Source organism: Sminthopsis crassicaudata, chromosome 2, assembly GCF_048593235.1.
Source record: "Sminthopsis crassicaudata isolate SCR6 chromosome 2, ASM4859323v1, whole genome shotgun sequence".
In the NCBI taxonomy this organism is placed as follows: domain Eukaryota; kingdom Metazoa; phylum Chordata; class Mammalia; order Dasyuromorphia; family Dasyuridae; genus Sminthopsis; species Sminthopsis crassicaudata.
In genome coordinates this window covers 500,819,866-500,834,217 of record NC_133618.1, presented here as the reverse complement: position 1 = coordinate 500,834,217, position 14,352 = coordinate 500,819,866, and the positions used below count along the sequence as shown (strand labels likewise).

Sequence of the window (14,352 nt, the reverse complement as noted above, 5' to 3'; positions counted from 1 at the left end):
CAGATCTGTGAGTAAGCCTGGAAGTATAAATGAAGAATTAATAAATGGTTTTTACCAAAGAGAAACCTGAGACCAATGTCCACATGCTAATTATACCCAAAAGGCTCTGCTGCTGTTAACAAATGTTACTGGTACAGTACAACAGAGGCTATTAATGTTGCATTGACTGAATAAATATACCCATGCATTCACACACAGTCTCTCACTCATATATTTATTTTTAAAATATAGAGATATTAAGGACATCCCCTTCCCCACCCAAGCCCTTCATAGTAGGGACTATTGTTGCACCTTTAGTTATGTAACTGCATGTAGGAGAAATCACACATGTGTCACTGTCACTATAGATGAAGTACCCAAGTGTGTTTCAGGTGACATGCCCCATGAAGTGAGATGTGAAAGGAGTGCCTCAGAAGTCTTGGAGTCACCATCTATATGATTTTGGTATAGAAAAGGGAGGGAGGGCAGGAAGAGAACAAAAAGTCTAAATAGTCATTTGTATTTTTTCTCTCTACACTCAATTTAAGGTGGTCCTTCAAGATTTTACTGAATGAGAAGGCATACATCTGAATATTCAAGACATCTTTTCTATCTCTTCCCTAAAGAAAATCCTTTCATAGAAGATCTGGAGAACACATGACTAGCAATCATCACTTTAAGATGACTCTTGTCTTTCATTTAGATGTTTCAAACATCAGAGAGATGATACTTTGCTCAGGGGGTATCATGCAGAGAAGGATAAATTAGTGGAAGTATATTTCATCAACTGGCTGACAGATGCTTATTTTTATATGTTTTTTCATCTATCTTTCTCAAGTATGAATATATATGCTCCTCCATCACCAACTCTGCAGAAAAAGTTAGGGAAAGAAAAATGTAAGAGAAACACACAACCTTGCCCAGATCACAAATCTTTCAGTTTGCCATATCTAGCCAAATACTTTATACCTTGAAAACAAAATTCTCAGTGTTCTTTCAAAATTCAATAATTAAGTTCCCAAAGCTCTTATTTCCATTGTTCAGGAGAAGGCAGTCTGCTCTGTGAAGGTAATAGTAGTGAATGGCTATTCAAATATATAAGATTTAAGATTCAAATCTACAGATGAACCAAAGCAGCTAGAGATTAACCAAACAACCTCTCATGGACTCTTTCATAGCAACATTACTTAGATCAAGAACCACATATGAATGCAGCCTCCTCTGAATCTTTTAAGTTGTCACCAGTTTCTAAGCATCTGTTAAAAAACAAAGAATATCTTCTCCATCACATTTTCCAAAAAATCATCATGAGTTACAATACTCTTATTTTCAGGTGGTTATTCACTCACTCATTCATTACCAAGAGCATTCTTGAAAGATCATTAGATTTCCTGTAGTCTCAGTTAAAAAAAAAAAAAAAAAAAATCACAGAGCCCCTAAGTAAAAGATTTCACTGATAGTTCCATTTAATGGCACCAGATTTCTTCATTGAGAGATAATCTTCGCAAAGCCAGGGACCAGAGAGTCTCTTTGTTTATTGCCTAGCACTCCAGCAGACAAACATAAAACCCTCTTAATAGTCTCCATACAATCTGTACTATCCCCCAATTTCCCTTTCTTTTCAATAATGTTCAAGAATAAATTTTCACTTGCTTGCAGTTACTCATATGTATATGATTCTTCCTCATATCCCTTTCCATTGATATTTCCACAGTTTAACACATGGCTCACGACTTGGTGAGCCACACATTTCACTTTTTTCATATCACAAAGAAAAAGAAATATTGGTCCCAAGAGAAGAGAGAAAGGACTTAGTGCTATATGGGGCACAGAGAATGGTGTAGGGGAAACTCCAAAGAAAAAATAATTTTAAAAATTTCAGGCCTATGACTTTTCCTCTCATCTCTGAGGTAAAACAGACAGCTACAGTATGGCAAGCTCTAAATATATCCCCTCTTTATAAGGAAAATAACATTCTCCTTCTTGCAGTATATCATAGAAAAAGAGCAATCCTTCATCTTGAACATGGCATCATAGTACTAGGATGGTAAAGCACTTTACTAATGCATTATCCAGTTTTGCAAATGAGGTGACTTAGAGGACTCGCTCAAGGCCATACGTGGAATTAATAGCAGCTCTCAAGACTGATCAAGATTCGTGGGTCTGCCATACAAGCTTGTATAATGCCTATTTTACTTCATAAAATAACCTAATTTCATTGTTTTCCTTATGTCATTCCCAGAATAATTTAACTTTTATCCTTTCCTATCAAAATAAAAGAGTAACTTTAAGTCTTTTCTTTTAACTTTTGTTCTCCTTGTCCAATATAGCTTTCATGTACAATGATTTGTATCACAAATACAAATCTCAATCTCTCTCTCTGTTTCTCTTTCTATTGCTATGACACACCCTGGAACAGAACCAAATACATTTCTGAATACCCAATCATTAACAAAAGGGGAGGGGGAAAGTATATGCATATAAAAATTTAAAACAAATGAAATCCTCATTTTCTCCTCCTTTGTGTTTCCCATATATCATTCCCACCTTGAGGAAAGTTCGAACTTTCTTGTGGGCAGCAACAGATCCATTTCCTTAAAGTACAGAGGAAGAAATTAGGTTTCTGTGACATTCTGCTCCCAATCAACATCTTTTGTTGCATCAATGTTGGGAGGTGTAGATTGCTCCTGTTCACTGACAGTATTATTAATAAATTAAAAGTTTTTTTGAAAGTGCTCTTCTCAAAGTTTGTTCCATCATGCTGTGCTCTCCCATTCACTTTGGGTATCCACAGATCCATTTGTCACCTTCTTGACTTTCTTCATATTCTCCATCACTCCTGAAGTTGTCACCCTAAAAAAAAAAAAAAAAAAAGGATGTAGTTAAGAAAACCTCAGGCTTTTTTCAATAGTCTCCATACACGTCCCTCCCTCCCCCCAAACTCTTCTACATATACATTTTTGAAAGTAACAAGCCCTTTCATTAGGTGAATGTTCTTGATTCATTATCTTGGCCTTATCTTCACTCTCCCTTGTTCACATATCCAATCAGATATCTCTCTACTTTCACAATCTCTCTCAAATTTTACCTCTTCTCTTTATTCACATGGCTGCCAATTTAGAAGAGGCATTTATGTGGTATATGAATATTATGTAATATTATTGTTCTGTAAGAAATGACCAGCAGGATGATTTCAGAAAGGCCTGGAGAGACTTACATGAACTGATGCTGAGTGAAATGAGCAGGACCAAAAGATCATTATACTTCAACAACAATACTATATGATGTATCAATTTTGATGGACGTGGCCCTCTTCAACAATGAGATGAATCAAATCAGTTCCAATAGAGCAATAATGAACTGAACCAGCTACACTCAGCGAAAGTAATCTGGGAGATGACTATGAACCACTACATAGAATTCCTAATCCCTCTATTTTTATCCGCCTGCATTTCTGATTTCCTTCACAGGCTAATTGTACACCATTTCAAAGTCCGATTCTTTTTGTATAGCAAAATAACTGTATGGATAATATATATATATATGTAGTATTTAACTTCTACTTTAACATATTTAACATATATATATATATATACATATATATATATATATATATATATGTAGTATTTAACTTCTACTTTAACATATTTAACATGTAATGGTCAATCTGCCATCTGGGGTAAGGGGTGGGGGGAAAGAGGGGAAAAGCTGGAACAAAAGGTTTGCAATTATCAATGCTGAAAAATTACCCATGCATATGTAACTAAAAAGCTATAAAAAAAAAAAAAAAAAAAAAACTTTTGTTCCAACTTTTCCCCTCTTTCCCCCCACCCCTCCCCCCATATGGTAGATTGACCAATACATGTTAAATATTTATTTTTCCAAAAACATGTAAAAATAGTTTTCAATGTTTTTGTAAGATTTTATATCCCAAATTTTTTCTCTCTCCCTCCCTTATCCCTCCCTAAGACCACAATCTGATACACGTATATATATAAAATACTTTTAAACATATTGCCATATTTGTCATGTTATACAAAAAAAAAAAAAAATCAGACCAAAAGGAAAATACCACAAGAAAGAAAAAGCAAACAAAACAAAACAAAAAAGGTGAAAGCACTATATTTTAATCCACATTCTGTCTCCATAGTTCTCTCTCTGGATGCTGATGGCATTTTCCATCCCAAGTCTATTAAAACTGTCTTGGATTACTACATTGCTGGACTAAGTCTATCATAGCTGATCATGGAGATAACAAATAGAAGTAAGGCTCTAAAGGAGCAGAGTTAAGATTGTAGTTCTCTGCCCTTTCCTAGAAGAGCAAAGTAATATTCAACTGAGCTGAGGCTGAAAGTGTAAAGTAACTGCTAATCTAAGAGACAACCCAGACTCCAATAGATTAACCAATATACCAATGGATCATGTGAAGAGCCACCCCAACAGTCATGCGATTTACGTGGTCCAGCCTTGAAGCCAACTGATATGTCCAGTGGAAACACTCTGAGAAGCAAGTCCTGTCTGGCAATAAAGCAACTAATCTATTACTAATACTTATGCCTTTTGCCTCATTGAATTTTGGGGGGATTATCCACAGAAAGCACATCAAAGCTCTGCAGTTTTGGAGATATAAATTATCTTACCCCAAAAAGCCTGTTTATCATTGTACTTTTAAGTTTCTGCCATGAGTGTGATACAATGGATGTAGTGCCTAGCCTGGAGTCAGGAAGACTCCTCTTTCTGAATTCAAATCTGGTCTCAGACATTACTAGCTATGTGACTCTGGGCAAGTCACTTAACCCTGTTTGCCTGTTTCTTCGTCTGTAAAATGAGCTGGAGAAGAAAATGGTGAAACATTTCAGTATCTTTGCCAAGCAAACCCCATATAGGATCAGGAACAATTGTATGTGACTGAAAATGATGGAGGAATAACAAACAAAAATGTGCCTCACGCTGGGGAAAAGGCTCTATATAGTTCCTATTATGTCATTTGGAGAAATGCCTATTTTAAGAGGAAAAAAGTTTCTAAATAGTACCATGTCAAGGTTAGATTAAGTTTAGATTTTTGTGCAAGAAATGGAGTCTCAACTACTAATTTTGCATTCCTGACCTTACAAGCTCTGGACTATTTATATTGTCACCTTGTATGGCAATGATAATCCTGGGATCAACTGTACTTAGAATAATACTTTGAAATGAAAGGTTTATTACCTGAAAGAAAGACAGGAAAACCACTTAGCTTGGATGGTGAAGATATAGTAATTCTTAATATTAGGAGTACTAGAACACATGTAGTGTAGAAAATTCTTCTTATCCCTGAGTCAGAAGTCTTTATTTCACCAACTGCCTCAATCTAAGTGTGAAACAACTCTCTGTTTGCTTTCAATCCAGACTGCCAGCTGTACAAAGCTTTTTCTTACAGACTGACATTATATAGTTATATTTATTCCTAAAATTCCTGTTCTTTTACTTTGTGAGCTTGAATATAGTAGCAGTTGACCTCTATAAATAAAAGTCTGATATTATAGATCAGAATGAAAATTGATTTGACTTTAATAAGTACCTTGAATTGATAACTTAAAAGTGAGTCTTTCATGTACTGACAAAATCAAATGCAACAAAGTCTACTCAAGAAGCTAGGGTCACAAAAAATGGAGCTCACCAACCCAGGTGGCTAATTCATTTATAGTAGAAGAAAAATTTTAGAATTCAGTGAGACAGAGGAATCACTGAAAAACATGGATGCTGAGAAATTAAAAATATGCTGAAATGGTAGAAACTACATATACCATAATGCAATTTCAACAGTAGGATCAAGGCAACAGTATTCCCTCACTGACAAATAAGAACTTCCTATATAGGAAGCTATTTATTATCAGCTTAATAAATTGTGTATGTGTATGTGTGTGTGTGTGTGTGTAACCAACTTCACTTCAGATAAATCCAAATACTACATAATCTTATTTCACCTAAGAACAGTAATTCAAAAGGAAGTATTGCTATCTATAAATTTTATACAAGTAAAGCTGAGATCAGTAAAATTTTTAAAAATTTAGTTGGAAGGGAAAGAAAGTCAGTCTTTACTTCTTTTCATTCTTGCTGTCTATACTTCTTTTTAAAATTAAATTTAGTTAGAAAAAAAATTTGTTTCCTTTCCTTTCCCTTCTCACACTCCTGGTCTGAATTGAAAAAACAGGAAAAAAAAAAAACTCTCTATTGCAGACATGTGTAGTAAAGCAAAACAAAATCTTGCTTTAACTATATCTGAGGGAAAAAAAAAAAGTCACATTCTGTACTGACTCCTTCACCTCTCTATCAGAAGGTGGGTAGCATGTTTAATTGTTAGACCTTTGGACTGTGGTTGATCAGAATTCCTAAATCTTTCTAAGCAGTTTGTCTTTTTTTTCCCCCTAGTAAATTTATTTATTTTTAATACACATTACTTTATGAATCATGTTGGAAGAGAAAAATCAGAGCAAAAGGAAAAAGCCATGGCAGAGATTAAAAACATATACACACAAAAGAAGTGAACATAGCATGTGTTGATTTACATTCAGTCTCCTTAGTTCGCTGTCTGGATGCAGATGGCATTTTCTATCCAAAGTCTTCTGGGATTACTTTGGGTCACTGAATACTGAAAAGAACCAAGTATTTCATAGTTGATTATCGAACATTCGTTATTGTGTATAATGTATTCCTAATTCTGTTTGTTTTACTCAGCATCAGTTCATGTAAATCTTTCCAGATCTTTCTAAAATCAGCTTGTTCATTTTTTATAAAACAATAATATTTCATTACTCTCACATACCACAATTTGTTTAGCCATCTCCCAATTGATGGGTATCTACTCCTTTTTCAATTCTTTGTTACCACAAAAAGAGCTGCTACAAACATTTTTGCACATGTGAGTCCTTTCCTCTTCTTTAAGATTTCCTTGGGATATAGTCCTAGCAGTGGTCACAGGATCAAAGAGTATACACAGTTTTATAGCTCTTTGGGCACAGTTCCCGACTGCTCTCCAGAATGGCTGGATCATTTCACAATTTCATCAACAATGTATTAGTGTCCCAGTTTTCCTACATCCCTTCCAGCATTTATTATTATCTTTTCCTGTCATTTTAGCCAATCTGAGAGATTTGAGGTGGTATGTCAGAATAGTTTTAATTTGCATTTCTCTAATCAATAGTGCTTTAGAGCATTTTTTCATATAACTATAGATGGCTTTAATTTCATCTGAAAATTGTCTGTTCATATCCCTTGACCATTTATTAATTAGGGAATGATTTGAACTCTTCTAAATTTGACACAGTTCTTTATATATTTTAGCAATGCTTTATTACACTGGCTTTAAAGATTTTTTCCCCAGCAGTTTGTCTTTATATTGTTATTGTATAAATTGTTCTCTTGGTTCTGCTCATTTTACTTTGTATCAGTTTCTCGAGGTTTTTCTGAAATCATCTTATTTCTTATAGCATAATAGTATTCAATAGCCAGCATTTATAAGCTATAACTTGTTCACTATTTCCCCAATTGAGGGGAACTCCTTTAGTTTTCAATATACAATTAGTTTGTTTTGCTTAGTACTCATCCCTCTCTTAACTTACTCCTTCTCTCTTATTCTCTCTTCTCCTTTCTTCCCCATCCTCTATTTCCCTGTAGAGTTAAATGTATGTGTATGCATATTCTTTTTTCCTTTGATCATCTGAGATGAATTCAATTCTCATCTATTCTTCCCATCCCATTCTTTTCGTGTAGTCTTCTATTTGCACACTCTGTTTATGTAATATTTTTCCTTATCTTTTCTATTTCTCCCTTTCCATCTCTTTTTTGAAGCTCAAGACACAACAAAACTAATCCCAGGCCTTCTAATGAGATTTCCTCTGTAATTCCCAATGATAAGATTCAGAGGGAACCCATATTCTGTCATCTCTTCATACTAGAATATCATCAGTTTATCCATATGAAGTCCCTGATGATTGTCCCCCTCATGTTTATCTTTTTATATTTCTTTTAACTCTCACTGTTCAAAGTTTCTACGTAACTGGTCCTTTCATCTAGAATGCTTATAAGTTGTCAATTTCATGAAAAATCAATTTTCCCTTCTAAAGGATTATATTCATTTTTGCTAGGTTATATTTTAAATATTAATAATATAATATTTATATTTTAAAACTATGTTTTCTATATAGAATACTATATTCTAAGTTCTTTACTCTTTTACAGTAGTGGCTACTAAATTTTGTTGGATCTTGATTATATCTCTGCATTACTTGAATTCTTTCTTTATGGCTGTGGATAGTACTTTTTTTTTGACCTGGAAGCTCTGAGCTTTGGCAACCATATTCCTAGAAGTTTTCATTCTGTGGTTTCTTTCAAGAGGTAATCAATGGATTCTATTTTTTTCTTCACTCTGTTTCCTCAAAGATTTGAGCAGGTTTGTTTGTTTTTTTTTAAACGATTTCTTGAAATGTGACTTGGTCATGACTCAGGTAATTCAATGATTCTTAAATTATTTTCTAGTTTTATGTTTTCACTATGAAATACCTTTCATATTCTATCACTTCAGTCTTTTGACTTTGAATAATTCTACAATCTTTGGATTCTATTTGAACAATTCTAATTATCGGGAAGTTAGCTACTAGGGCAAAGTTTTTTTCTTTGCTAAACTGCTAATTCTCTTTCTACTTCTTTCTTCCACAGTTCTCATTATCCCTTACCTCCTTCAATGTTTTCCTTTAACACTCTGGTTTCATTTAGAAAAAGTTTTGAAGTTTAAAACAAAACAAAACAACTCTTGTTTTATTTCTTCTAGAAATTCTAGTTGAATCTGCCCAATTTTATTTTCAATTTAAAAAAATCTTCCTTCAATTCCCTTCCATACTATTGAAAAGATAAGAAATATGATACCCATTATACATATATAGCTGTACAAAACATATTTCCATATTAGACATATTGCCCCTTCCCCCAAAAAAAGGCAAGAAAAAAAATTTTTAAATGGGAAAAAAGCAAAATCAAAAAACAAAAACCCTTAAGTCTGGATTCACAGATCATCAAATCTCTCTCTCTGGAGGTAGATTTCTCATCATGAGTATTTTGGATCATTGTACTGATCAGAGGACGTAACATTTCACATTAATCATCATATTGCATAAAATATTCTCTAGGTTCTGTTCACTTTACTTTATATCAAGTAATAAAATCTTCCCAACTTTTTCTGAAACTATCTTGTTCATCATTTCTTACAGCGCAAGAGTGAATTTCACTGAAATTATATATTACATACCACAATAGTCATTTTCCCATATGATGAGCATTCTTTCAATTTCCAATTCTTTGTCGTCACAGAAACAGTTGCTACAAACATTTTTGTACATGAGTCATTTCCCTTTTCTCTGATTTCTTTGAGATACAGACTTAGTAGCAATACTATTATGTACAAAGGCCAAAGGGTATGAACAATTTTTTACTAGACATAGTTCTAAATTGCTCTCCAAAATGATTAGACCAATTCATAGTTCTACCAACAGGATGATTTCAGAGAGGTTTGGAGAAATTTACATGATCTGATGCTGAGTGAAGTGAGCAGAATCAGGAGAACAGTGTATAAAGTAACAAGAAGATTATGTGATGATCAACTGTGATAGACTTAATTTTTCTCAGCAATGCAATGATCTAAGGCAATTCCAATAGATTTTGGATGAAGATGAATTTTCCATCCCAAGAAAGAATTATGAAGACTGAATGTTGATAGGCACATACTATTTTCACTTTTCTTGTTCTTTCTTTTTTGTTTGTTTGATTTTCTTTCTTGTGGTATTTTCCCTTTTGTTCTGATTTTTTTTTTCTGTGCACAACATGACAAACATGGAAATATGTTTAAAAGTATTGTTCATGTATAACCTAGATCATATTGCTGTTTTTTAAAACAGATTTTCATATCTGTCATATTACATAAGAAAAAGTAGAACAAAAGAGAGAAAAAACCAAAAGAAACAAAAAGGTGAAAATATTATGCTTTAATCTAAATTCAGTCTCTATAGTTCTCTCTTTGAATGTGAATTTTCCAATCCAAATCTATTGGAACTGTCTTGAATGACTGCATTAATTGAAAAAAGCCAAATCTATCACAATTGATCATCTCATAATCTTTTTGTTATTGTGTACAATGTTCTCCTGGTTCTGCACTCAACATTCATATAGTTCTTTCCAAGGTCTTTGCAAGCTTTTCTGAAATCAGGCTGCTCATCATTTCTTATAAAACAATAATATTCCATTACATTCATATACCAGAATTTACTTAAATCATTCCTCAATGGATGGGCATCTACTCAGTTTCCAGTTCCTTGCTACTACAAAAAAACATTTTTGCACATATGGGTGTTTTTCACTTTTTTTGTCATCTCTTTGGGATGCACACCACAGTAGTGACATTGTGGATCAAAGGATATGCAGAGTTTTACAGCCCTTTGGGCACAGTGCCAAATTGTTCTCCAGAATGGTTGGATCATTTCACAATTCCACCAACAATGAATGTTCCAGTTTTCTTATATCCCCTTCAATATTTATCATTATCTTTTCCTATCATCTTAGCTACACTCTGAAAGGTGTGAGGTGGTAGCTCAGTTATCTTAATTTGCATTTTTCTGACCAATACTGATTTAGAGCATATTTTTTCATATGACTACAGAAGGGGAAGGTAAGGAAGAAAGAGAGAAAAAATTGGGAACACAAAATCTTACGAAAATGAATGTTGGGGGAGCTAAATGGTACAGTGGATAGAGATCTGGCCCTGAAGTCAGGAGAACCTGAGTTCAAATCCAGCCTCAGACATTTAATACTTCCTAACTCTGTGTGACTCTGGGCAAGTCACTAAACTCCAATTACCTCAGCAAAAAAAAAAAAAAAAAAAAAATGTTGAAAACTATCTTTACATGTATTTGGAAAAACAAAATACCATTGAGAATAAAGTACCCATTTTGAGCTTATTTTGCATCACAAAGATTCTTAAACAAGTGTTGGTTGAATCTGTGGGCCCAGCTGGGAGAACACTACATTGCTAAAGTTTGCAGAGGCTAGTCACTTGAAATGGAGAAACTCTCCTTGATTACATAGCTAGGGTTGTAGCCATCACTATTTTGGGTAGAAATCTTGAAATGAGAGAAAATTGATAATCCCAGACCACTTTACCATTAAGAAGAGAAAGGCCAAAAGTATCCTCCAAAGGAATCTCTATTCTTTCTATATGGATGGATACATACATACATATATATATATATTCATTCATTCCGCCTTTGGTAACAATGTAACTAAAAAAAGTCTTATTGTAGATGTTAGTATTAATGAATACAGGCCTGAAGATCACAGACATCTATCTTTCTGAAGCACAGAAAAATACCCCATTGATATAAACCCATTATCATTTCCTCTCTGCTGATTTACATGTAATTGCTGACCTTGTTTAGAAAGAGTTCATACATTTCTGTAAAATATATACAATGTTGCTTCTACTACACAACCTGACTATACTGGGAAATGTTGTTACTCATACATAGCATTAAATAAGACAATGAACCTTTTGATATCTAATATGCCTTTCTTCACTGACCCTAAGATACTTAACTCAGAAACAAAATGCAATCTAAAGTTTTCTCTATCAAAGACTAAACTTTTCTTAGATTAAGATAACCTGGTTGGGGGGGGGAGGGGAAATAAGAAAGAGAAGATCAACAAAAATTGGCACATAAATAAGCAGAACATATTCCTTGAAAATTCTATTTGCCAAGTTCCTGGAAATACATGGAAAATTTTTTCTTCTTTTGTGTCTTCTTTCCCCTTTTCCTTTACAATCTAAGGATCATCTACTCTGTCCAAATGAAATAGATGTTAAAAATCAGCCAATGTGGGAATTTTGTAGTATGAAATCTGTAATTCGCACCATCACATTTTACCAGTAAATTTTCAAGAAGCTGACCACAATTAGCCCTTTCTAAGCATTACCAACCTCACAAGATTTCAAGAATAGCATTTCTGTAGCTAAAGTGAGATAAATGATCCACTGTCTTGTTATTTCATTCTAATGGGGCCTCTAATGGATTCTCTTGATGTTTGCTGCAAACTGTGGATCTACATGGTTAAAACAGCAGCAACAAGGAATAAGTCAGGATTACATTAGTGTCTCAAAGATCTCAATAAGGAACTTGGGAAATTTCACCAACATTTTTGCTTCACATTTGTCTTCTAGTCCAGGTGCAAATGACAAAGTGACCAAAGAGTTAGCCGGCATTGCTACAGAAAGCTATCCTTCAATAGATCTGTAGGTTAGCTCGTCGATAGCCATCTGTTACTCTTCTTGCTCTTATTATATAACTGACCCAGCTGCTTTTCCAATGTGATAAGAAATGCACTTAAGGTGAATTGGGCAAAAAGCTTTGCAAATGATTCAATTAATAGCTATGTCATAATGATCATCATTGTGAGTTGTTCAGTTGTTTTTCAATTGTTTTTCAGTCACATCTAACTCTCCATGACTCCATCTGGGGTTTTCTTGGCAGAGATACTTGGGTGGCTTGCCATTTCCTTCTCCAGATCATTCTATAGAAGAGAAAACTGAGCCTAGCAAGTCATATAGCTACTAAATATTTGAGGCTGGATTTAAACTCAGCTATTTTTGACTCCAAGCCTAGTGCTCTTTCCATTTTGCAAATGATTCAACTGACAGATAAGCCATGATAATTGTCCCAGTAAAGAAGAGACCCCTCATGTAGAATCTCAGACCTACAGAGCTTTGAGCAGCTGTAAAATTTTCTCTTCCATTATCACTGTCTCCATATTACAGCTGAGGAAAAAGAAGGCCCAGAGGTGACAAGGCATCTTGCTCAAGGCCATATAAATGCTAATAGAAAAACTAAGATTAATTAGAGGTGAGACCTTCTGCCTTTCTGTCTGGCTTTCTGAATTTCTCTGTGTTGCAGCCTGAGTAATTAACAAGGCTGTTTCTACAGCCAAACACAGAATGGCCTCTAGAGTTAAGTGTTGCTTGGCATAGTTAATAGATGACTACAGCAGACTTCCATTTCCCAACTTCCACTTCTCACAACAAATAAAATCATCAACAGGCTGCAAGAAGTTAACAGCAGTCTTCAGAAGAGTAGACTGGAAGCCTAATTCTAAAGAGACCATTTCCTCCCCTATTGCTCTTAGTCACAGGATGACAGAAATAATCCAGATCACCATGACTATGCAAGCTAAATGTAAAGGCTACCGAGTCTAGTAATTAAAATTGCATTCAATACTTTTTAACTTGCTTAATTTTTAATGACAAGTTCCATTACTGAAAATTAGAAGCATCTTTGTGAATCTCAGCCCAGAAAGTGAGAGGAAAAGGGGACTAAAATTGAAAATCAGTGTTACTTATAATTAAGACATCATTATATCTTCTCACAGGGAGACATCATGTTTGGTTGGTAGTTTAATAATTGCATATAAAGCAAACAATTGTTCTCTCTGAAATCAGGAACAGCTTTAAGGATTTTCACTAACTGGCATGGCTGAAATAAAGAGTCTATATAGTTTCTCCTGACACATGGATTTCCTCTGAAATACTCATAAATAATTAATCAGAAATAATATCAACCAATAGACTATATAACAGTAATGTGACAGTCACAGGAAGTTTTAGGGCAAAACTTCAGATAGGAGGTAGGAAAAATGTATCAGAGGAAAATCTCCAAAAACTGTGAGTGAAGTTCAGGTCAGAGGAAAGAAAAAGTGGAGAACACTGGACAAATCAGAGCCCAAAGGCCTTCCAAAATGTTTGTCACAAAGAAGTTGAACTCTAGGAAAGGTTCTTCATTACAAATAAAGTCCAAATCTGGTCTTCTAAACTTTTACCACATAAAAGCTGTGAAGCACTCATGTGTAATAATCTGTTTAGGCCTACTAGGCTTTTGATTGCCTGTGAAGTAATCACAGCCCCATATAGATGATTTTCCCCTAGTGAGTACAGAAAACTAATAATTTATTTAAAATAGATTTGCCTTCTTTTAGGGATAGGCATAAGGGGTATAATGGAGGAGTATAATGGACTGACAAAAGATAATATGTTTTGAAAGAATGATCCAAGTATTCTATTCCTTCAGAATAATTTAACTTCTAGAGGAAATAACTTTTGGTGTTTTTAGTTCTTCTCACTTTATGAAGTACTCTATATTCCAGCCAAAATTGATCATTGATTTGTTCCTGCCATCTCTTCTCTTTGTGTATTTACATAGAATCTTCTCTTACACTTAAAATACACTCCTTCTCTTTTGCTCTGTCCTGGCAAGTTAACAGGAGACATGGTGAGTAAAAGATGAAATGACTGAGGAAACAGGA

At 34.2% G+C, this 14,352-nt stretch overlaps 1 protein-coding gene across 1 annotated transcript in view; it reads right to left on the bottom strand.

Annotated features, from left to right (window-relative positions):
- Positions 1-204: 204 nt before the first annotated feature.
- GPR107 (G protein-coupled receptor 107) overlaps positions 205-14,352 on the bottom strand; it is an 86,056-nt gene continuing 71,908 nt past the window's right edge. The window contains exon 18 of the mRNA XM_074293870.1: positions 205-2,832. Within this exon, the coding sequence (XP_074149971.1) occupies positions 2,736-2,832 (97 nt within the window). The 3' untranslated portion in view covers positions 205-2,735. The remainder of the gene's footprint in view (positions 2,833-14,352) is intronic.